The 23,282-nt window shown below is 31.3% G+C and overlaps 1 protein-coding gene across 1 annotated transcript in view; it reads right to left on the bottom strand.

Moving 5' to 3' along the window:
* Window positions 1–2,169: 2,169 nt before the first annotated feature.
* The window catches only part of LOC139498606 (uncharacterized), a 40,606-nt gene continuing 19,493 nt past the window's right edge, over window positions 2,170–23,282 (bottom strand). Inside the window, exons 7-12 of the mRNA XM_071287070.1 lie at window positions 15,291–15,331; window positions 14,419–14,538; window positions 13,413–13,496; window positions 3,782–3,922; window positions 3,134–3,153; window positions 2,170–2,560 (exon numbers count right to left, since the gene is read on the bottom strand). Of these exons, the coding sequence (XP_071143171.1) occupies window positions 2,354–2,560; window positions 3,134–3,153; window positions 3,782–3,922; window positions 13,413–13,496; window positions 14,419–14,538; window positions 15,291–15,331 (613 nt within the window). The 3' untranslated portion in view covers window positions 2,170–2,353. The remainder of the gene's footprint in view (window positions 2,561–3,133; window positions 3,154–3,781; window positions 3,923–13,412; window positions 13,497–14,418; window positions 14,539–15,290; window positions 15,332–23,282) is intronic.

The following is a 23,282-nucleotide window of genomic DNA, read 5'->3' as shown; positions in this document are numbered from 1 at the left end:
TTTGGTTAATAAACACAAATACTATAATTGCTGTGCATGACAGGTTATTTTCTTTATTCATTTTTCGATTGACACAAAAAAAAAAATACTAGCGAAGCACATAACCAAGGATCAGGACATATTTTGTAGTCATACACTTTGACGTTAAAGATTTATCTGAGTACTCTAGTACTCGCGAGTATCATGACCGAGTGCACTAGTATTAAATTTCAGATCTTTTTTTACATTTCTAGTGTAAATGAAACATCAATTGAAACCAATTCCATTTAATTTGAAAACCTGCTAGTAATGAAATTAAACCAGTTAAACATAAGACTGTTTGAAATAATAACAAACATAGATTATTGATTTTGTCTTTAATTTATGTATATAAAAAATCATCATAGATACCAGGATGAACATTTTTTGAACGACAGACGCGATTTTCGTCTTCACAACTCTCGAATAAAACGGAAACAAGCCAAATAAAGTCTGAAGAGGTAGAGTATTGAAGACGCCAAATTCATTAACGTTTTGCCAAACACAGCTTGTATATTATTGATGTCATGATGTCTTTTGATTATTTGTTTCTGTTAATATTTTTGATTTCCATTACCATTTCATTCGCAGATTTTATTGAAAATGATCTCTTCACCATTTGATTGTGAACAAATGGTTAGAAAAGCAGTATACTATACTCTCTGTATCAACAATTTGTTCATCCGAAACATTTGAAATTCTGCAAACATTTGCTGAAAGTTGAAAATTCTACACCTGATTTTATGATATATGGAGAATTGGGCAGATATCTTTTAGAAATTGATATAAAACTCCGTATAATTAACTACTGGACAAAACCATTGTCTGGAAACAAGAAAAGCTTCCTCCAATTCTATACAAGTACTCATTTTATAAATATATAAAATTGATATTACTTGGACAATAAATGTCAAATCCATTCATGATGAATCTGGTTTGTCATTTGTGTGGCACCCAATATTTTTTAAGTAATAAATGGCTAAATGATATTGTTAAACAAATTCTTGTTGATCAATTAAAAACGGAAATGGCATACTGACGTGCTAGAATGGCTAAACATTTAAACTATCGTATGTATAAAGAACACTGTGAATTTGAATATTATTTTGAAAATTTAGATGGTAGAAATATAATTACATTACGTAATTGAACACAGAAAATCATTGATTTCTTATTGAGAATAGTAGATGGCAAAATGTTGCTAGAGAAAATACAGAATGCTAAATTTGTAACGCTGGCGATATCGGAAATGAATTTCTTCAAAATTTATATCCTCTGTATTTAATGATAGTCGTGACCAGATACTGAGAAAAAGATATACATATCAACCAAATTCGCTGACATCTAATGAACATGATTGATACTCACACAATTATGGAAAGTAAAATTATTTCTTATCTCAACAGTTTGTGCAAATTTATAAGACTTGTCAATATGCATGTCGTCTCTCCTGGGTGAATCATAGTAGTACATTTTGTACTTGATATCATATAGTTCAATATGTATACTGTAATTTATGATATTTGTTTCTTTCTTGCTTTCGTATATCTTTTGTATGTCTGTACATACATATTATGTAATATTTATTTTGTGTGTCTCTGTACCCATGTAAATAGATTAGAAATAAAGATAACTTAAGGAATTCTCTGTATGCATGTATTGGCCTCTATGTCTCTCTCTCTTTTCTATGGTAGTTCGATAATTCTGATGTTAAGGAGAAACAATTCCTTGCAATTAATAAACAAATCTGTCGAATGCATTATTAATTTGTTTTAAAAAAAGGTTTAGATGTAAATATGTAAATTTGTGAGAATTATTTCCATTGTGTTTCATATTTTGTGTCTTAGCTCTCCTAACGGAGGTAAATCAATAAATGCGCCTCCAAAGAACCAAATTCATTAAGTGTTATTTTCATTTAGTTGAAATTCTGCTGTGGAATATTTGTGTAGATAATCATCACCATCATGAAATTTTATGATTAAAGGTCAGAATTTATTTTGGTTAAAAAAAATGCTGCTTCATACAAACATTATGAATTTAACTAGAAAAATATTATTACGAGTTTTTAAAAATAACGAAACTCGAATTGAATTTCACCACAAGCGCTCAGTCAACATACTGACGTACCCGGTAGTAGAACTAAACAAAACACGTACAGTATGATTTATTAACGACAAATATATCTACTAGACAAATAAATCCATTCAGTATATATTAAAGTTTTGGATAATATTCATCAGAAGAAAGGGTATGTATCTATGCCAATGGAATACAGGTTTCCCGTGGTTGCAGATTTACTTAGTACGGGTGAGGGAAAACTTGGCTCCCTGTATTGTTAGATAAGGATTGATTTCCTTATTGTTGCAATATTATTATGTGCAACTCCATTATTTTCCACGAAACGGGGTTTAGGGTGTATCCGTTTACGTTTTCGTCGATTAGTTGCCGCTCCACACAAACACCACCAACAACAAGCTGTTGCTCCGACTAGTGCTGCCGCTCCGCAAACGGAAGCAATCACCAATGGCCATGTTTCTGAATTCTGCAAAAAAAAAAGCTAGTTAATCAAGTTTTTGATATTATGAATAATCGATTTATAAACATTTATATATTAATATCATTTAGTTTGTCTGTTTACTTCAGAACTTCTACAGGGTTATTTTCTCGATTGTAATTTCACAGAACGAGTTTTCGAACAACAGAATTTGTAATTTCAAAGAGCAACATGGCGAATGTCACTAGTGGAGCAGGATGTGCGTACCCTTACGGCGCAAATGAGATTCGAATAATTTTTGGTAGGAACAATGTTGTTCTGTTTTTTATATTCCATATAGTTGTTTGCGTACTTGTTTATCGATTCGTCTGGGATTGTTTTTGTTTGTTTTTTGGTTGTTGTTTTTTTTTTTTGGGGGGGGGGTATTTTTGTCATTACATTGTTATAGTGTACCTTTTGATTGTAATTTATCAGTGTGTAATTGTGTAAAGATCTGTTAAAAGAGACATTGCTTTGGAAATTAAGTTACCAACAAAACGGAATAGCTTGTACAAACAATTACATAAACCTTTTAAAAAATCACAAACAGTACATGCAATGACGACAATATTATGCACATACCATATGTTGTTGCTCTGGATCTGAAATGGAAAATGAACAAATATATTTTACTTATTTTCATCTTTCTCCTAAAATGCTATTTTTCTCTTGAAGCACATATACCGTCGGGTATTTGATTTAGAATTCCAATCCTTTTCAATAACATTATTAAATGTTCAGGTACTCAAGTTTAGAAGATATCTTCATTTCATAATTTTTTGGTCGACACTTAATTTTAGTAACTTGTTGTCATTAAGACTTAATCATTAAGCATTATATCAATTTAATTTGCCTTTCTGTTATTTAATATTGGATATTATTGAGGCATTGACGATGAATGCTAATTCCGATCGCCTGGTGATATATTGTTGAATTGTCCTTTTAAAAAAAAAGTCAAAATTCAAACTTACTATCTGTGTATTTTATTATGATTATTAAATAGTTTGTCTTACATTTTTTCTACAACGAAGGTAATCTGGAATCGTTTGAAATGTTACGAGGTAATAAAGTGAAGGAAAAGCCCATATTTTAAATGATTTGTACCTATTATAACAGAACAAACAAAACATTAATAGCTATCCATTATTGTTTTCAATAATTGTCTAGATATTGAGTTTTAACAATAGAAAACAAGTTATTGCCTTGTCCCATATACATTTTAATGCTTACCAAAATTGCATGTTTTCCCGGTATAATTTTGGACACAGGAACAAGAAAATGTGTTGATATCATTAACACATCTTCCCCCGTGTTTACATGGGTTGGAAGAGCACTCGTCTATTTCTGTCTCACAGTCAACACCAGTATAACCTAAGTAGGAGTAAATACATCATGTTATTGTTGTTACAGGCAAACTTTAGCTGCAAAATAATGCGTTCCTTTTTAAGTAAACGATTATTTCGGCAAGATTTGAAATTTTAAGCTATTTCCCTAAAAATATATAAAAAAAATACTTTCTATAAAACTCATCCATCAAAAAGGGGCGAAAGATACCAAAGGGACAGTCAAACTCATAAATCTAAAACAAACTGACAACGCCATGGCTAAAATGAAAAACACAAAAAGACAAACAATATTACACCTGACACAACAATAAAGCTTCGTTTGGTTTTTTTTAAATTGGTATTTAGAATGGTCAATAGATCAAAAATATCTTTACAAAATAATGGCATGATCATTTTCCTGTGTACTGATACCTGTTGTTGTTTACTTTAACATGTAGGATGTTTGACAAAAATAATTAAAAAATTAATAAAATATAGATGCTTTTATTGCTACTAACGTATAATATGCGCTCAATTCAATAATACCAACAACAAGAAAGACATAAACACAACGATAAGTAATCAAAACTAAAGGATAAGCTATTACATTGATTCATTGATTCGTTGTTGTTTGCTTAGCATTTTTTAAGATACTACTAAGGTACCAGAGCCGATGTAAATGTCTTTTATAAACTTACGCATTTCCATTATGTCCTTCATTTGAACAGTTGTTGTGACGTATTTTCCTAAGTACAATTATTTTCTTAATTGCGCCATTTTATCAATAAGTTAGATTAGCTACGAATTTCTCGTCAACTATGCACTGACAGAAACAAGGAATTAGTACATTGAAATCTTGATAAAAAATATTAAAACAAAACCGTACGCACTTGAAATAACAATTAGTTCACTAAATTGGAATTTCCGTTGATTGGTTTTACAAGACATATATTATTTACATTCACTAGATACAGATATGCGTTTGTAAGTATACTGTTTAGAAACAGGTGAAGCTCCAAATAAAAATTCGATTCAAAGTGTAATAAATTTTTAAAAAAAACAAACGAAATATAAAATAACAACAAGGTAATTATGTTCGATCACCAGAAACTATGTGTATTTTTAACAATGGCCAAACTTACTTACTAACATTAAAGTCTTGAATAAAATTAATGACTGAAATATATGTTTTGTTAAATTCGTTTTCTTCTTTTATTTTCCCTCTATTTTCTACAGTTGTTGGAAAAATTTAAACAAATAAGTAAAAATAGTCATTCATTCAATGAGAAGTAGACATTCTTTGCCTATTTTTGGATCATGTTTAACTGATGTTTGCTGTTACAGTTTGTCCTTTAACGTCTGTGGTTTTGTACAGTTGGTGGCCAACATGTTTCATCGATGTGTTTGGTTTCAACCACTCATTATGGAAACAATCATCATGCTCATTATGTAGACAAGATGTGGTAGGGAATTTACCAAGCTCTCTTAACAAAACACAAAGTGCATATCCGATAGCACTAACAGTAACAAAATCTTGTTCAAAGCAAAAAACAATTAAACAAAATCATGTACTAGTATTTCAGACTAAAATATCAATACACGTCCAACATACAATGGAGTTAGTGAAAAGACTCATCAACATTCAGAAAATTTCAAAAACATAACCTTATGTCTACCAAGATACAGACATCGACTGATGGATTCCCGACTGAGAAAACAAAATTGTTTTAGACAAAAGCATGTATTTAAACTTTTCCATTTGTGATAAGAAATCAGTTAGTTAGCCAATTCAGACTGAAACCGATGACCATGTTGCCTAAGTAGTTGATGAACTATGTTTATGAAAACATTCTAGATCTCATTTCTTGATTACTGCAGTTTTTCAATAACTAATCTTCTGATATTTTAAAATAAGAAGATAGTTCCCTCCAAGCAGAAACTTCTTTAAGTAAAAAGAAAAAAGAGAAATTCTATTCTCTGTGTATATAAGTGTACTTAGATGACGGATACTTGGGAAGTCTAATTTAACAACGAACAGTTGACGGAAAATGTGTCTCTTGCTTGAAATAAGTGTAATGTCATAAAGGTAAATAAACAGACTTGACTCACACCACATCTTGCTATATCTATTGAACTGTTTTGACTTCATGGGTTTGTTTCCGCAGGAAAAACACATAAATATGAAAATAACGAGATTTGGTATGATTACTATTGAGACATGTATCCATCATAATTCAAATGATGTGGATATAGTAGTACTAGAGGCTCTAAAGAGCCTGTGTCGCTCACCTTGGTCTATGTGAATATTAAACAAAGGAAGCAGATGGATTCATGACGAAATAATGTTTTGGTGATGGTGGTACATCTTACTTTACTGAACATTCTTGCTGCTTACAATTATCACTATCTATAATGAACTTGGCCCAATAGTTTCTGTTGAAAATGTTACCGGTAGTAAAAATTTACAAATTTTATGAAAATACATGAAATAGTTAAAAATTGACTATGAAGGACAATTACTCCTTAGGGGGTCAATTGACCATTTTGATCATGTTGACTTATTTGTAAATCTTACTTTGCTGAACATTATTGCTAATTACAGTTTATCTCTACCTATAATAATATTCAAGATAATAATCAAAAACAGCAAAATTTCCATAAAATTACCAATTCAGGGGCAGCAACCCAACAACGGGTTCTCTGATTCATCTGACAATTTCAGGGCAGATAGATCTTGACCTGATAAACAGTTTTACTCCCTGTCAGATTTGCTCTAAATGCTTTGGTTTGAGAGTTATCAGCCAACAACTGTGTTTTACCATTATGTTCTATTTTAGCCATGGCGGCCATCTTGGTTGGTTTGGCTTGTCACGCCACACATTTTTTAAACAAGATACCCAAGAGATGATTGTGGCCAAGTTTGGTGTAATTTGGCCCAGTAGTTTCAGAGGAGAAGATTTTTGTAAAAGATATATAAAATTTAGGAAAAATGGTTAAAAACTGACTTTAAAGGGCAATAACTCTTAAAGGGGTCGACTGACAATTTTGGCCATGTTAACTTATTTGTAAATCTTACTTTGCTGAACATTATTACTGTTTACAGTTTATCTCTATCTATAATAAAATTCAAGATAATAATCAAAAACAGCAAAATTTTCCCTAAAATTACCAATTCAGGGGCAGGTGAGCTAAAAAAGTGGATAGTGGGCTATAAAATACTTCTGCATGAAAAATATCAGACAATTCAATTGAGACAACTACATGTAATGGCATATTCTATAATAAAACATTTACGAAAAACAAAATTAATATGACAGACATGAACCAACGACAACCTCTGAACTACTCGGACTTTGGACTTTGGACAGACGCATAGAGAATGTGGATGTGTTAAACATGTTTACTGGCACAAAACACTCCCATCAAACTTGTGACAGTGCTGTAACGGAACAGCGTAATACAAACTATAAAAATCAGTTGAAATTGACCTAAATAGTCAGATAGATACAAAGTACAAAAATATTAATAAAAAACACAGAACGGACTTGGCATGGAAGTTATACATCCCTTGCAACAAAAGACAACAGCCAATAACAAAATCATACATTTAAGATAAAATATCGATCCATACACATCCACCATCCAATTCTCAATGAGTAGTTGTACATACTACATTTAGAGAAAATGCCAAAATAGTAGTATCGACAGATTTTAATTTACGGATACATTATAAAGACAATAATAGTGCATTGACTTGACATAGAAACGATATAATGATGAAGCTTATAAACAAGGAAACGTGTAGATCTGTCGTTTGAGTATGGACTAAATTATCATTAATAAGCATAAAATATGGTGGCCGGTTTAGGCCATTTCGCGTTTTCGCCTTTCATATTCTATAAAGTAAAAACGCGAAATCGCGAAGTCATATACTCGAAAAGGAGAAAAAGGCGATAACGCGAAGTCGAAAAGTCGAAAACGCAAAACCCAATTCGTGATTTCGCGTTTCACGTTTTCGCGATTTCGCCTGTTTGCTTTTTAACGTTATACATGTTATTTTACATAACAATTTAAATATAATTAGAGACTTGACAACAAAGTATAAATCATTCAAATGATTGTCATATAAATTTCATATCTGTGGTTTACTTCAAATATTTTCATAAATTAGACAATTTCTTTACATTCTTTGTTGACAATTACTGAACAAATTTTAAAACAGATGCATTTGTATAAAATGCATTTGAGTATGCAGTTTGCTGGAAGTTATAGTTTTGACATTTTAAAATAAATGAAATTAAGCATTGTTATCGCTATGGTTATTTAAATTACATAATTTTTCAGTTAATGCTCTTGTTGTGAATATCAACATTTTAATATATAAACTAGCTTGTGAGAAAAAAGTTTAAAATTTGATACATTGTGGAGATAAGACTTTTGTCAAATAAAGGAGTAAGTTCCGTAAGACTCCTTTTTGGCCCAAAAGTTTTACAAAATTGTGAAATTGTAATCTTTGAGTTATTTATTGGAAAGTAAAATGCAACTGCTACATAAATATAGGCTGTTTTTGACAATACAATATACAGATATCGGGTACTGGCATCCTAAAGTCATGCTAAATTACTGAAATCTTCCCAATTTTAGTATTTTCCGTCTTAAATGAATGTGGCCGCATTCGTGTTCATTCATAATTTTGAAATGTAAATTGTATTTGATGATAATACATAACATATAAAACGGTTGCGAATGAACACGGATGAGACCACTTTCATTTTTGACAAAAAAACATCTAAAGAATGACGTTTTTTTTGGCATATTTGATAGATTTTTCATTTTTAAGCTTGAATCGGAGCGTTTTCAATGACTCAATCGGTTAAAATCTTTCACAAAAACTAATTGAATCAATTGAAATAGACGCTTAAGTGTTTAAAAAGTGTCAAAAATCTTTCTTTAGATGAACCTGAAATTTGAGGCCAAATTCGGCTCTTACCTTTGGAACGGTTTCGCGAAGCTATCATAAGACCTGTTATTAGATACTAGAATATCTTATGACATGTCATTTGATCCTCTTAGGACTATTCAAGACCTCGCCTCAACACTGTCGTAGGTTGATCTAAGCAACGATATCATAAACCTGTCGCATGTTCTTTCAATTTAAACAAAAATTAACCTGGGTTTATGGGAAATTCATGTAATCAAATTTTCAAAGATGAAAATTTGTTCATCTACAGGAGACACCAAAGGTCAAGGGATATACGATATACTGTTGAATGCAGTAGACAATCATCACCGTGTCAGAACCAGATTAACAAAACAAATAGAGAAACTGAATCTGGTCAATTAACAAATATATTTTAAAATGTCAAAAATATGATTTCAAGCAAATTGTAAACAAATGCATCTGTTTTTAAACTTGTTCAATAATAATAATAATAATAATAATAATAATAATAATAATAATAATAATAATAATAATAATAATAATAATAATAATAATAATAATAACAATAATAATAATAATAATTAAAAACCAATTAATCAGAGAACAATTGAAGGTCTTTCCACCAAAAACCATGTAGTTTAAAATGGAAGTAGTAAAATTAGGTTTAAAATGTCATTTCGATCGTCAGATGATAGGTTATTGTATGCTGATGCCAAAAATATATGGATTATATACAATATTTTATTTAAATAAGGGAGATAATTTGTTACTTCCGGTTTGAAAAACGTTACTTCCGATAATATTGAATATTTACTTGCCACTGATTCCAAAAATATCTGGTTCTATATACTTTTATTTTAATGAAGTACAAAAAATAGCTTCTTCCGGTTTACTCAAGTTCACTTCCAAGGTTTTTTCAAGATTAAATGGTTTGATACCTTTTGTCAAAAGTCTCGCGGCTTTATCATGTATACATATGAGGTAAAGCAAATGTCAAAATCTAGAACGTCAAATTAAGCTATGACCTTGAGATCAATTTCAAGGTCATAAACCAAGGACCTCAAATCAAATGAGCATACATATATGGTTAATGAGTTATATCACCATACGCATATTTTTAAATACATAAGGGAAGCAAACTCCCTTTTACTTTCAACGTACCCTTGCAATCAAAATTTACGTGTTACGACATGTTGCAACTAGCAATTTAGAAAAAAAATCGTCGATATTTTTTACGGATTTTGGAAACAAGTGGAAATAAGCCAAATTCAAAATTTAGAATATGACCTTGACCTTTGACTTTGACCTAATTTTCATTTTTTTTTTACCATTGACCTCAAATCAAAAGATCCTAGGTCTCTATTATTTATGATTTACAAGATAGAAATGCATATAACTTATATCAAATGCATAAGGGAAAATAAAGGAGAAGGTTCAGTAAGACCCCTGTTTGGCCCCAAACTAAAGCAGTTTTACAAAATTGTGATAATGTTATCATGAAGCTATTTGTTGGAAAGAAGAATGATTCTGCTACATAAATATGGGCTGTTTTTGACAATACAATGCACAAATATCGGGTACTAGCATCATAAAGTCATGCTAAATTACTGAAATCTTCACAAAATTAGAATTTTAGTTAAATTTTAGACGGCTTCTGTCTAAAATGAAAGTGGCCGCATTCGTGTTAATTCATAATATTGAAATACAAGTTGTATTTGACGATAATACATAATATATATAAAGGTTGAGGATGAACACGGATGCGGCCACTTTCATTTTTGACCATAACCATCTGAAAAGTGACGATTTTTGGAAATTTGATAGATTTTTCATATTTAAGCTTGAATCGGAGCGTTTTTAATGACTTAATCAGTTACATTTTTTCACAAAAACTAATTAAATCAAATGAAATAGACACTTGAGTGTCTAAAATATATCGTCAGATGAACTTGAAAATTGAGGCCAAAATCGGCCCTTACCGGACCTACTCCTTTGTCGTAATGTTTTACAGATGCGAAGGAGTAGTGAACACAAGGAAAACAGCGTTTGGGGAATACCTCCCACAAAGAAAAGTATTCGATTACGCAGGGTAAATGTCAAAAGCGCATAAACTGTTCGATATCATATACCAAATATCTAAACAAACTAATCATAGACACCAGGACTAAATTGATACTTCAAAAGACTCATCAGTGACGCTCGAATCCAAAAAAGTTTAAAAGGCCAAATAAAGTACGAAGTTTAAGAGCATTGAGAACCAAAAAAAGTTTTACCAAATACAGCTAAGATGATCTATGCCTGAGGCAGAAAAGCCTAAGTATTTCATAAAAAATTTAAAATTTTGTAAACAGTAAATTTATAAATATAACCATATCAATGACAATTCATGGCAGTACAAAAAGTGCTGACTACTGGGCTTGTGATACCCTTGGGGAAATAAATCTCCACCAGCAGTGGCAACGACTCAGTTGTAAACAAACTCATCATAGACACCAGGACTAAATTTAGTATATACCCCAGACGCGCATTTCGTCTTCAAAAGACTCATCAGTGACGCTCGAATCCAAAAAAGTTGAAAAGGCCAAATAAAGTACGAAGTTGAAGAGCATTGAGAACCAAAATTCCTAAAAGTTTTGCCTTTATATCTTTGTTTAAAGAGAGTAACTCATTTGGATTAAACCAATTTTAAATAAGGCACTCTAAATACAATATCAACTACATGACTAAAACATAATTAATCTACTAATATACACATGTAAACAATAGATGTATATGAAAAAAATAAAATTACAACAACGAAAACCGCGTATAGTTTACATTGTGGCTTAACCAATTCCTTCATAGCTATCTTTTATTTAATACTAAAATTGAGAATGAAATGGGGAATGTGTCAAAGAGACAACAACCCGACCATAGAGCAGACAACAACTGATGGCCACCAATGGGTCTTCAATGCCGCGAGAAACTTCAACACCCTAATCAAATATCAAAAATTTTACCTAATCAAATATGTATACTAATTCAGTAATATTTGGCATCATACTAAACTCCGAATTATACACAAGGAACTAAAATTAAAAATCATAAAATACTAACAAAGGTCAAGGGCTCCTAACTTAAATGCTGCGGGTGACTTGTTTTTTTTTTAGATCTCAACCCTATTTTTGGTAACAGCATACGATTTAATACTTACTTCATCAAGATATAAATATGATACCATAAAACCTACTTCGGTATACAAAAAAACCAACATTATTTAATCGTTGCTAAGCACTGTTTTGGTTGCTTATCTTTTTATCAGCATGATATCCAATTGGCTTACTTTCATTTCTTACTTCTAGTTATTTTGGCATGTTTAACCTTTCTATAAACCTGGTTTCACTCTAATTTGTACAACTAAAAATCAAAAGGGTTTTTCTGTAGTTCAATCTGATTTCTATCGTTTTCGGCTGTTGCTAAGCAACTTTTAGGTTGTTATGGTCAATTTCATTTTCTTGAAAAATAATGATGACTCAGACATCATATATACGACAGAAAAATCATTCACGGTAGCTAAAAATATTTTTAAATATTAAATATTGCTGTATTTATACCTCATATGGCCGAAATTACAAATTTTTGAACCGTTGCTAGGCAAAATTTTTGTTGCTGGGTTGTTATTAAGCATTTTTTTAAACTGAAATTGAAGTGACTTTTCCTTTGCAAACTCAAGTTATTGTTAAACAAACAATACTATTTTAAATTTTGCTATTGTGCGGAGAAACAATGCATATGTGATAATTTGGTTATTTATAAAAACCGTTGCTAGGCAACCTTCCTTTCACCGGAACATAAAAAAAATCACAGTTTTTAAGACTTTCTATCCTAAGACTATCAATGATGTATATATAAACTTATTTGAGAAGGGGGGCCAAAAACGCCTCTTATCATACCTTGTCCTTTGGCACTTTTAAAAAGATAATGTCTTGTTTATAGCGAATTTGAAACCAAGAATGTCAATTATATTTAAAATATTATTTTGTAATAACATGTATATCGTAAATAGGTTTCGCGTGTTCGACTTCACGTAATCGCGTTTCCGAGTTTTCGACTTTGCAATTTTGTGTTTTCGCCCTAAAGAATATGAAGGCGAAAACTTAAAAAAGCGAAATGGCCTTTACCGGCCACCATAATAAAACATGATAATTTATAGGTTTCAAACAAAAAATATTAACAAGTGAAATATAGTAATCTAAAATTTGTAAAAGAAATAAGTTCCATGCTTCGTTGTATACATTGGAAACAAGAACACGTTGAAGAAGTCCTATGAATAATTAAATATAGTTTCGGCAACTTCTATCTAAATATTTCATAGGAAAAGTGATATCTGGTCATTGACTGTATATGACATAGAAATATACATTCAACGCATTTTGACTGCTCAAATAGAACAATTGCAGTATAAAAATATTTATACCATTTACGTTAAAAGTTAGACGTCAAAGAAAATTGTATTTGCGTAAATCTTATCAACTGTGTGTTATATGTATTATTGGTAGATTAAATATTTAAAGGAATAAAATGAATATATTTTAAGCCTTCGAAATTTATTCACCTGCCATGCAATCACAAATAAATGCCTTTCCAGTATCTACACATGTACCATTGTTCTTGCATGGAAAATCAGCACATGTCACTCCTGCATAATAAATTTCATTCGAATTCAAATCAAATCTACTCATACACAGTTCTCTCAAGGTGGTTCCTATTAAAACACTACAGGGGATAACTCTGTAAATCAGCTAAACGTTTTATTTACGTTGTGTTGTTTAAGAAATATTAAGCTTATCGATGATCAAAATAAGTGTGTGTCAAACTGCTATATAACCAGCTGTGCAATTTTCCTGATAAAACGGTTGATTCAATTTGTTTTGAAATTTTTATGTTTTTGTCAAAGGGTCAAAGTAAGTACTCTGTCAAAATTTTATGAAAATTAAACGAGCCAAATTATGTTTAGTTGAGGTGTTTGGTAGGCCTACCACCATAATTTGAAAAAAAGTTTTTGTAATATCAAAGTTCTGAAATCCTATTCTAATTCAATTTACCAGACGAGGAAAGTAAAACACATGTGTTTACCATAAACAACATGAATATCTGTGAAAGAAATAAAAAAAATAGTTTATATTGGGACTCTTTCTTTTCGTTGTAGTTTCCTGTGTGGTAGTATCTTTTTTCTTTTTCGACCGTTTTGCCTTTTTGTTAGTTTTTCTTTTGGTCATTTGGTTGTTTGTTTTCTTTTGTTAATTGTTTTTGAACGACAAGGGTACATTCTTCCCCTTTTACTGTGATATTAATAGGATATCTTCCATCCGTAAATTCTCTTGGTTTTTTAAAGCCATGTTGACATTGCTTTTGATTGTTTTACAGTGATGACTAAATAAGGATATCTAAAATCCGTAGTCTTTTGAGTGGCACTGATATATACCCCCTGTTTCACAGTGATGAGTAAAATAGGATATCTACTATCAGTACCGTCGTCTGGTTTAAACCCATGTTGACATTTTATTTATCGACATTGATATCTTCCGCTGGTATCACAGAGATAAGAATATGCTACTTACTATCAGTACAGTCTTTTGGTTTAAAGCCATGTTGACATTTACATGTTGTCCTATGCCATAGATTGACGCATGTTCCATTGTTTTTACATACAATATGCTTTCTGTCACAGTCATTAAAATCTTGGAAAAAAACGTAACATCATAATTTCTATATTTTGTTAGTATATATCTCATACATTGACGAATATAATATGATGACTACATGTACTTTGTGTGTGAATATCTACCATTCTTTGACATGATTATTATATCCTACAGAGCTAATGAAAACATAAACAAATAAACCGATACAAAATTTAAACAATCGCAAAACAGCTGGACCTAGCTATCACTGAAAAAACATATAAGCTACGTATCCGCCTTAATATCACAAAGTCTAATTATTACATAAAAGTCGTAATAATTAGAAAAAAATCATTCAATTAACGAAAATAACTGTGTATACGTATGTCGTTTGAAGGCCTTCAGTAAATATTTCAACAATTATTGAAAACATAAGAACTGAGAGCAATGCGTTTTGTGAAAAGCTGAATGATTTGGAAATAGTCTTCATTCGGCATTGTTTTGTTTTCTTACTTGAAATCCTTTTCATGTGTTATCATATAAATAATAGTGAGATCTGGTATATAATATTGAACAAAAGTATATATTTCGGACAGATCCAATTTATTGCATATTGAAACTCTAAATATTTTACGTGAAATTCTTATTAAACTCAATTCGTCTCAAAAAGTAAACTAAACATATCAAGACTGGACCACGCCAATTTTCAAGTATTTTTCATTCTCCCTCATTAGCAACTCTGCAATACCACGTTATATGTTATTCATTATTTGTATTGTTTCCGTTTACATATGATAAAATGAACTTACCATTTATCAATCCAACTACACATCGTGTATCAGATGTTATTCTAAAAGTAAAACATGACCTATACATGTAAATATGATGTGTATGCATTGCAGAATAAGTATCGTCATAATACGCAACACACACTTGGTAAACATAAGGCAAGAAAAGGTCTTTTTAAGGTAACAGGTACGTAAATGGCTTGTCCTGCGATTGTTAAAAGAAATTGTATGCACGTAGAACTTTTAAAAATATAATGAAAAATTGAAAAATTTCATATGGTAACCGATCTAGTTTCCGAGTTCCAGTCATTTGAAAATGGTAATGATACAACATAAAGTTCATAGACATAATGTCAAATTTGAACACAAAAAAAGAAAAGTCAAGCTTAATTTATTCTGCACTTAAAACCAATCCCACGATTTTTCTATAAAAATTAAATGTTTTTGAGGTATTATTTTCCTTTCTTTTGATATATAATTTTGAAGGGGTCACCAAACTCCTTTTTCATATATCAGCCGTTGAAAGGGTGTTGCTGACGGGAATAGAGGGGGAAAATCATGACGTCGCCGAAAGGATTACGCAACGTCAAGGCAATCAGCAGAATTGTCAAGACAACGACCGCTTCATTATTCTTTTCTTCAGAACTACTAATGCGCTTTAGAGAATATTATCATGTCTGAAAAAAAGGACGAATAACCTATTTTTTTCAGTTATTATACAAGATCCTTTGTATTTATAACTAGTTCAAACTGATTTATTAATTTAAACTTAATCTGTGTTAAGCATTGTGTATAAGTTTCCTAACATTTGGTTGAGGCAAAGTAAAGTAAAAAAACGGAAACCAATTTTGGGGCGGACGGACTGACGGACAATGTAAAACTTAATGCCCCTCTGCTACGGCGGGTGAAAAATAAAATACAAAAGTAAAATTCTATTCACCCGGTACTTGCAGAAAATCATGAATATAAAATATATAAAATTATGTTTCAATGGCACAAGAACGGAACACATACCCTAATCACAGCAGACTAGTACTTTAATTGATGTGTTTAATTTATGACACAAAAAGGAGATGCGGGATAAAATTGAATTTTAGGCAAAAGCCGAACAAAATAGTTTTTGAAGTTTAAAGCATATTATCCCTACATTTTTCCCTATCGTCGGTTTTGTTCCATTATTATATTGACAGCAATGCATAGATATGAATACTTAAAATCAAATGTATTTACATTCCAACTTATTTATCTTTTGATATTTTTGTTAGTCGGGGTTTCCGTAAAACTGTACTGTGCGCTATTCGTGTACACCCTCAATACCTCCTCTTTTTCCTGGAAGGATTAGATTTTTGCAAAAAAATACACTTTGAAAAAGTATAGTCAACCTTGGCTTCTCCGAGGTTGACACTGTTTCCTCGGGGTAACAGTCTGCTCTATCCCCCTCTCAGCTATGTGTTGTTTACATATTGTTCAACGCGGACTTTGAATACACATTAGATGACCTCTCTGATAAATGTACTAGTATCCAGTCTAAATTTGTTTGCCAAATTTCATGCTTGTAGCAGGATGTGCACAATTTTTCACAAAGCCGCCATACTATTTGTTAGCTGTAATGACTAAGCTAACAATGAACTGAATAGAAATGCTGCATGTGATTTGAAGAACCGTCTTCGATGGAGCTTTAAAGTATTAACTATCTGTTGCAGCGTTTTGACATCGCCAACGGCATTATGTGCCTCGTAATTTTTGCCAACAAATTTTCTGTTCATACTTCAGAATTATTTGTTTTAAATATTGTGAAATTTTAGAAGAAAATACGTATAGCAAAATTAAAATCTCATATTCTTACTTTTAATAGCAGCATTTGCACTGTGCCACATGTATACAAACAACATCAACTTTAATCGAAATAAGTAACTACGAAATTTTGCGCTTTTTAAAATGAATTGATTGATGCACGCAGAAATTTCTAAATCTTTAGTATAATATTTATATACTTTGCAAATTATTTCATCTTTCAAGTGGAATTAAAAAGTGATTTTCATGCAGCGGAGCTTTATTTTTCCCTTATTACCGCGTTTTCATGCTAGAAGCTTGTAATTCACAATGCTCCATTCAATTCAACTAGAGTGAAAAGCAATGTGTAACATTTTTTTACTAGTACTTTCATTTTCAAATTCTATTTATAGACCATATCGCGGACGTGAAAGAAAGCACTATAAAGAAAGTTTTTTTGTTTGAATGAACATCCATATGTTTATATTTAAATGCGAAACTAGTTATACAACAGGAATATTAAAACAAGAGGATCAGAACTAACCTATTGTCGAAGATTGAATACGTGCTAGACGTTTTCACAATTGCTTTGAGAAATAAATTTATTTCTTTGAATGCAAGTGCATTCACTGAATGTAAGTCTGTGACTACTTTAGCTATAGAATTTCCAAATGATAAAATGACATTTTAATGAGTATGCTTTAAGTTGTTATTGTGTGAGTGTATGTGTGTAATGCATCACGGTACATGTTTGTAATATGCTTATCAATACTACATTTCGTTTTCACGTCCCGTATCAACATTCCTGATTTTCAAGTTAAGTCTCAGTCTGTCTGATCTGTGCCGATTACCGGCGTGTAGTAAGTTAATGTATGTACAGTTACCCCAATGCATATAAAAACTACTTCCGAGACCGATTCTTTGTTCTTTTAAACAGTTTTGTAGTTCTAAACGATTATGGTAATTAATCTTCAATCTTCAATCTTTGTCGTGATGACAGAGTAATCCCTCTTGTAAATTATCCTCTCTTGTAAAATAATTATCACAAATGTAGTTTCTCCTTTGTACTTATATATTGTAGGTGGCGCTTTAAAAATATTATAGAATTATTGTTTATTAAATTTAAAAAATGGTTTATTAGGTTATTGAAATGGCATGAAAAATTAAAAATATAAAAAATTTAAAGAAATTTGTATCAAATTATCCACTAAAACGGTTTGTTTCCTCTATGTACTCCGCTAATAGTTGATTGATATTTTCTGCATTTGGCAAATTGATTGTTGATAAATTGTCTAGATCTGTTGGAATTTGTCCTGTTATGAAGTATATTTGATGAAATAATTTGTCTCTGGCATCTGAATACAGGTCACATTCAAAAAGGTAGTGTTGTACATTTTCTTTTTGTTTGCAGTGATGACAGGTTTCCGAGTTGATGTGCTGGTTTATTATAAATTGGTATGCATTTAATTTAGAATAACTTGTTCGTAAACTGTTGATTATGTTGTACATTTTTTTTGACGGGATGTCTTTTTTAACTTTATCTTTAACTTCAGGATGAAATCTGAAATAGTGACGTCCAGTATCACTATTTTCCCATCTGCGTTGCCATTTTTTTGTAACAGAATTTCTAGCTGCTTTTTTTTACATCTTGTTTTGTAAACACTATGTCATCATAGGCTAGGGTTTCTGCTTCTTTAGCAGCTTCTTTTGCCAAGGAGTCTGCCTCGTCATTTCCTTTTATGTTGGCATGTCCTGGTGTTCAGTTTAAGTTTATTAAAAATCCCTGTTCGTTTAAATTTTTTATTTTCCCTTTGATTTCGTTAATGGTTTGATGATAGCTGTCACTTTTCCAATTGAGAGTTAAGATACCTAAATTATGCGGTCTGACTGTCCGAAAATAAAGTTAAAGTATTAATTTGCTCTTTTGAAAAAGATTCTATGTAATCCAGAACCATTTTTTTGCTATAAGTTCAGCTAGCAAGATTGATCCTTTGTTAGAGACAGGTCTTTTTAATTTTTCTTCTTTATCATTAATGTAAATTATAGCTCCTGCACCGCAGGGGCCTGGATTTCCTAAACATGACCCATCTGTAAAAGCAACTGCTGTGTTTGGTGTTTGAGATTGGAGTTGTTCCGAGATGATTTGTTTTCCTTCCTCTATTTGGGCTGTTGTTCTGGATTTTGAGCTGCCTATGTTACGCCAGTAGTCAGGGGCTCTAATGACTGATACTAGACCTTGGTATTCATACTGCGGTTCTATCTTGTCTATGTCAACCAATTCTGTATCTTTCATATCTTCAGTTTGTTGGTACATTTTTCCTAGTGGTGATATAAATTTTTCTGGATTTTTCTCCTCTTTCCAAATTTCAAATTTTCTTTTAATTGGGATATTATTACTATAAGAATTAATTTTTCCTAACTCTCTGATGACCATTTCCTCTCTTCTTAAATCTATTGGTAATGTTCCACTAAGTACTTCTAATGCTTCAAGGGATGATTGAGATGGTAGATCTAAACACAATGCTAACCCTTTTCTTTGTATTTCATTTAATTTGTCCAGATGACTTGAAGTGCTGGATTGCCAAATACTACTAGCATAATTAAAAATTGAACATACTAAGCTGTCATATATTTGAATAAGTGTCTTTGTTGGTATTAATGCTATTCCCTTGATTTCTCTTATAATTCCTAAAGATCTTTTGGCTTTCTTTACTGTAGAGTCTATGTGACTATTGAAATTTAGTTGTTCATCTAATTTTAATCCAAGTATAACTGGATTAGGGTTGTATTTTAGAATTGTGTTTCCAAGCTTTAGTTTGATATTTTGGACTTTATTTTTTTCTTTACTGAAAATACTGTACTCTGTTTTTTGAATGCTAAGTTTCATTCTCCAATCATTGCTCCATTTTTGTATTTGATTGAGATCTTTTTGCAATTTTTCTTGTATAACTTTTGGATCTGAATGTGAGTGCCAAATAGTTGCATCATCTGCAAACTTACAGCAGTCTGCAGACACGGATTTAAAAATATCTTTTATAAAAATATTAAACAGGATTGGGGAGATAACAGATCCTTGTGGCAGACCAATACTGGTTTGAAACCAAGGACTTTTGTAATTGTTCACCATGCATCTAGCTTCTCGGTGACTGAGGAAGGCATTAATCCACATCCACATTTTCCCTTTGATGCCGTCATTGTACAACTTTACCATTAAACCCTCTCTCCAAACGCTATCATAAGCTTTTTCAAAATCGATAAAAATGACAATAGTGGTTTTGTCTTTGTTAAATCCATTAAAAATAGCTTGTGTTAAAGATAATAAGGCATTTGTTGTACCTCTAAAATGTCGAAAACCTTCTTGTTCTTGGTCCATGTTGTTGTTCATTTCTACAAATCCTTCTAACCTGTATGTTATAATTCTTTCCATTAATTTTGCCACTACACTAGTTAAGCTGATAGGTCTGTAAGATGATGGTAAATTGTAGTTTGGTTTATATAATTTTTTTATAAATTTGACATTTGCTCTTCCCCAATTTAATGGTATAATTCCTTCTTCCCATGACTGGTTAATGATGTCCAAAAGTTTGGACTTTAATTCGCTTCCACCATTGATGAAAAGTTCAGTAAAAAAGAAGTCTGGACCTGGTGCTGATTCTTTTTTTAATTTAAAAATGGATCCTTCTAACTCTTCCATTGTAATATAATCATTGTACTTGATGTTATCTGTATTTTCTTCTTGATTAGAAGTACTAATGCTGATGTATTGCTGTGTGATGTCATCATAGAATTGTTGATTAAAATTATTTGCTTTTAAATGGTAACCTTCAAAGAAGGTTTTTTTCAGGATGTTAGATTTTTCTGATTCAGTGAAAAGAATATTTCCATTATTTCCTTGCAATGGATGTACTAAATTTTCAGATTTCTTTTTAGTTAATTTTTTGAAATTTGACCATTTTTCCCTTAAAGATTTTGCTTCTCCAATTTTTTCACACAAGTCTTCAGACCATTTATTTTGGGCATCTTTTTTTGTCATTTCAAAATCATTTTCTGCTTTTGCAACATTTTCAAAATTTTCTGGTGTACTTCTTAATTTAAATTTCTTTTGAGCTTTGTTTAGTTTTCCTTTCATTTCTCTGATATCATCATTCCACCATGGGGGTGTTGTATTATCGTCTTTTTCTTTGGTTTGACTAAGGGAATGCATTTTGTCATACAGTTTTTTAAAGTTTCTTCAAATCGGTTGTAGTTATTTTCTATATTTTCATTTTGTGGAAAGGATACTTTTGAGAATGAGTCTTTTGCTGTTTCTTTCCATGCATTCCAATCACATTTTTTGATATTCCAATATTCCTCTTCTGATGTATTTTCTTCGTGAGGGTTACCTGCATTAAAATCTAACAATACTGCAATATGGTCTGATTGTACCTTTTCATGAGTTAGGGTTACACAATTTTTAACATCGTTAAATAGTTGCCTTGAAATTAGAAATAAGTCTATTACAGAACTACTTGCTCTTCTTGTAGCCTGATCATCATTAACACAAATCAGCTTAGATGTCGTCATACATTGTTCTAGTAATTCTCCATGTTTATTTTCAACTGCATTGTTCCATTCGAAGGATTTAGCATTTAGATCACCTACCAATATTAAATTGTTTAAATTTTGTTGTTCAATATGTGTACAAAGCTTTTTCATTAACTCTGGTTTTTCTGGTGGGATGTACGGAACCCAAAGATGAAATGTTTTGTTTTTGCTGTCTTTAACCTCGATACTGACCATTTCAATGTCTTTTAGTTCCAAATGTTCCTGTCTTTGTCCTATGAAATGATTGCTTGGCTTTAAAAATATTGCAGATCCTCCCCTTGCTTTATTTGGTCTAGGTGATGTTATTGGTTTCCAATCACCAAAGGAGAGTGGATTTTTTTCAGATTCAAAGGATTCATTAATACATAAGATGTCAACATTATATTTTTCACAAATTTCTTTGAGTCCAGTTGCTGTTTTGAAAGATTGAGTATTAAGGAAAAGGATTTTCATGTTGAATATATATATATGGTTAGATACAGTTTTTAAATTTATGTTGGTTGATAAAGCGAATGAAGGCTGGACAGTGAGACGATGACGATTTATGATTTTGTTGACAGTTTCTACAGGTAGCTGGCTTTGTACAGAAAGTTTCTGAGCAGGAATTTGATCCACAGTTGTGACAATGTTTTTTGTCCTCTAATAAACTTGATGTTTCTTTTCTTTTCAACTTTGATTTTCTGAGTGATGTTATTAGAAACATTGGCAATTTCTATGTCTAGGGATTTATCTAAGTCTGATGGGCTGTCAAAGAAGATTTTAACTACCTTCATGGGACGTTTTGTATCCCAAAAATGGAGTCTACAAATTTCAGAGATATTTCCTCCTGTTTGATACTCAATTTCAGATTTGAGTTTATCCAAGTTTAAATTTAAAGGTATGTTTTTAGCAAAACCTATTATATTTTGTTTATGACAATGACTTGCAGGATTATGTGCCACACTATCTTCTCCAAAAACTTCCTTAGCGTCTCTTTCTTTGAACTTTTTCTTTTCTTCTGATGACGGGAAATGGAGGGCAATTCCTCCTAAGGGAAGTTTATATGAAAATTGAATTATATTGGAACCTTTTTCTTTTTTGCTTATTTCTTTTCTAATATCTGTACTGGTTTTACACTTCTCAGGTTCCTTGATGTTGTCAACAATGAGAATATCACCTGTTTCTTCCTTGAAAGGTCTTTGTTTAGGTTTACATGAAATATCTATTGACTGCTGTGATGATTGATTGGTATCATTTACTGTGGTTTGTGGTGTTGAATATACTTTGTTTGTATTATTCAGTTGATTATCAACTGTTTTAGTGATGTTTGTTGCTCTTTCAAATATATTTTCTTTTCTTATTATGCAAAATGCACAGGAATACTTTATGTGGTATGTAGTATATTTAATAGAGTCTTTGTTGTTGATACCTGCACAGGAGCAGTGCCACCAGCATCTACAAGTATTGCATTCAATCCAATCAGTCTTAGAGTGTGTTTTGTCTTTTCCACATCCAATGCATATTTCGTAGTCTTTTAGTATAGTTGGTTTGTTATTTTCACAGACATTAACGTTTAAATTGACTGTTGTGTCACTATTAGTGTCACTTTCTGGACAAATCTGAGTTATATGTCGTTGTTGATGATTTGTTTTTGAAGGGGTGAAGTGGTTTTTTTCC

The sequence above is a fragment of the Mytilus edulis genome, chromosome 12 (assembly GCF_963676685.1).
Source record: "Mytilus edulis chromosome 12, xbMytEdul2.2, whole genome shotgun sequence".
In the NCBI taxonomy this organism is placed as follows: domain Eukaryota; kingdom Metazoa; phylum Mollusca; class Bivalvia; order Mytilida; family Mytilidae; genus Mytilus; species Mytilus edulis.
The sequence above is the reverse complement of the archived record's forward strand: the minus strand, read 5'-3'. Positions and strand labels throughout refer to the sequence as shown.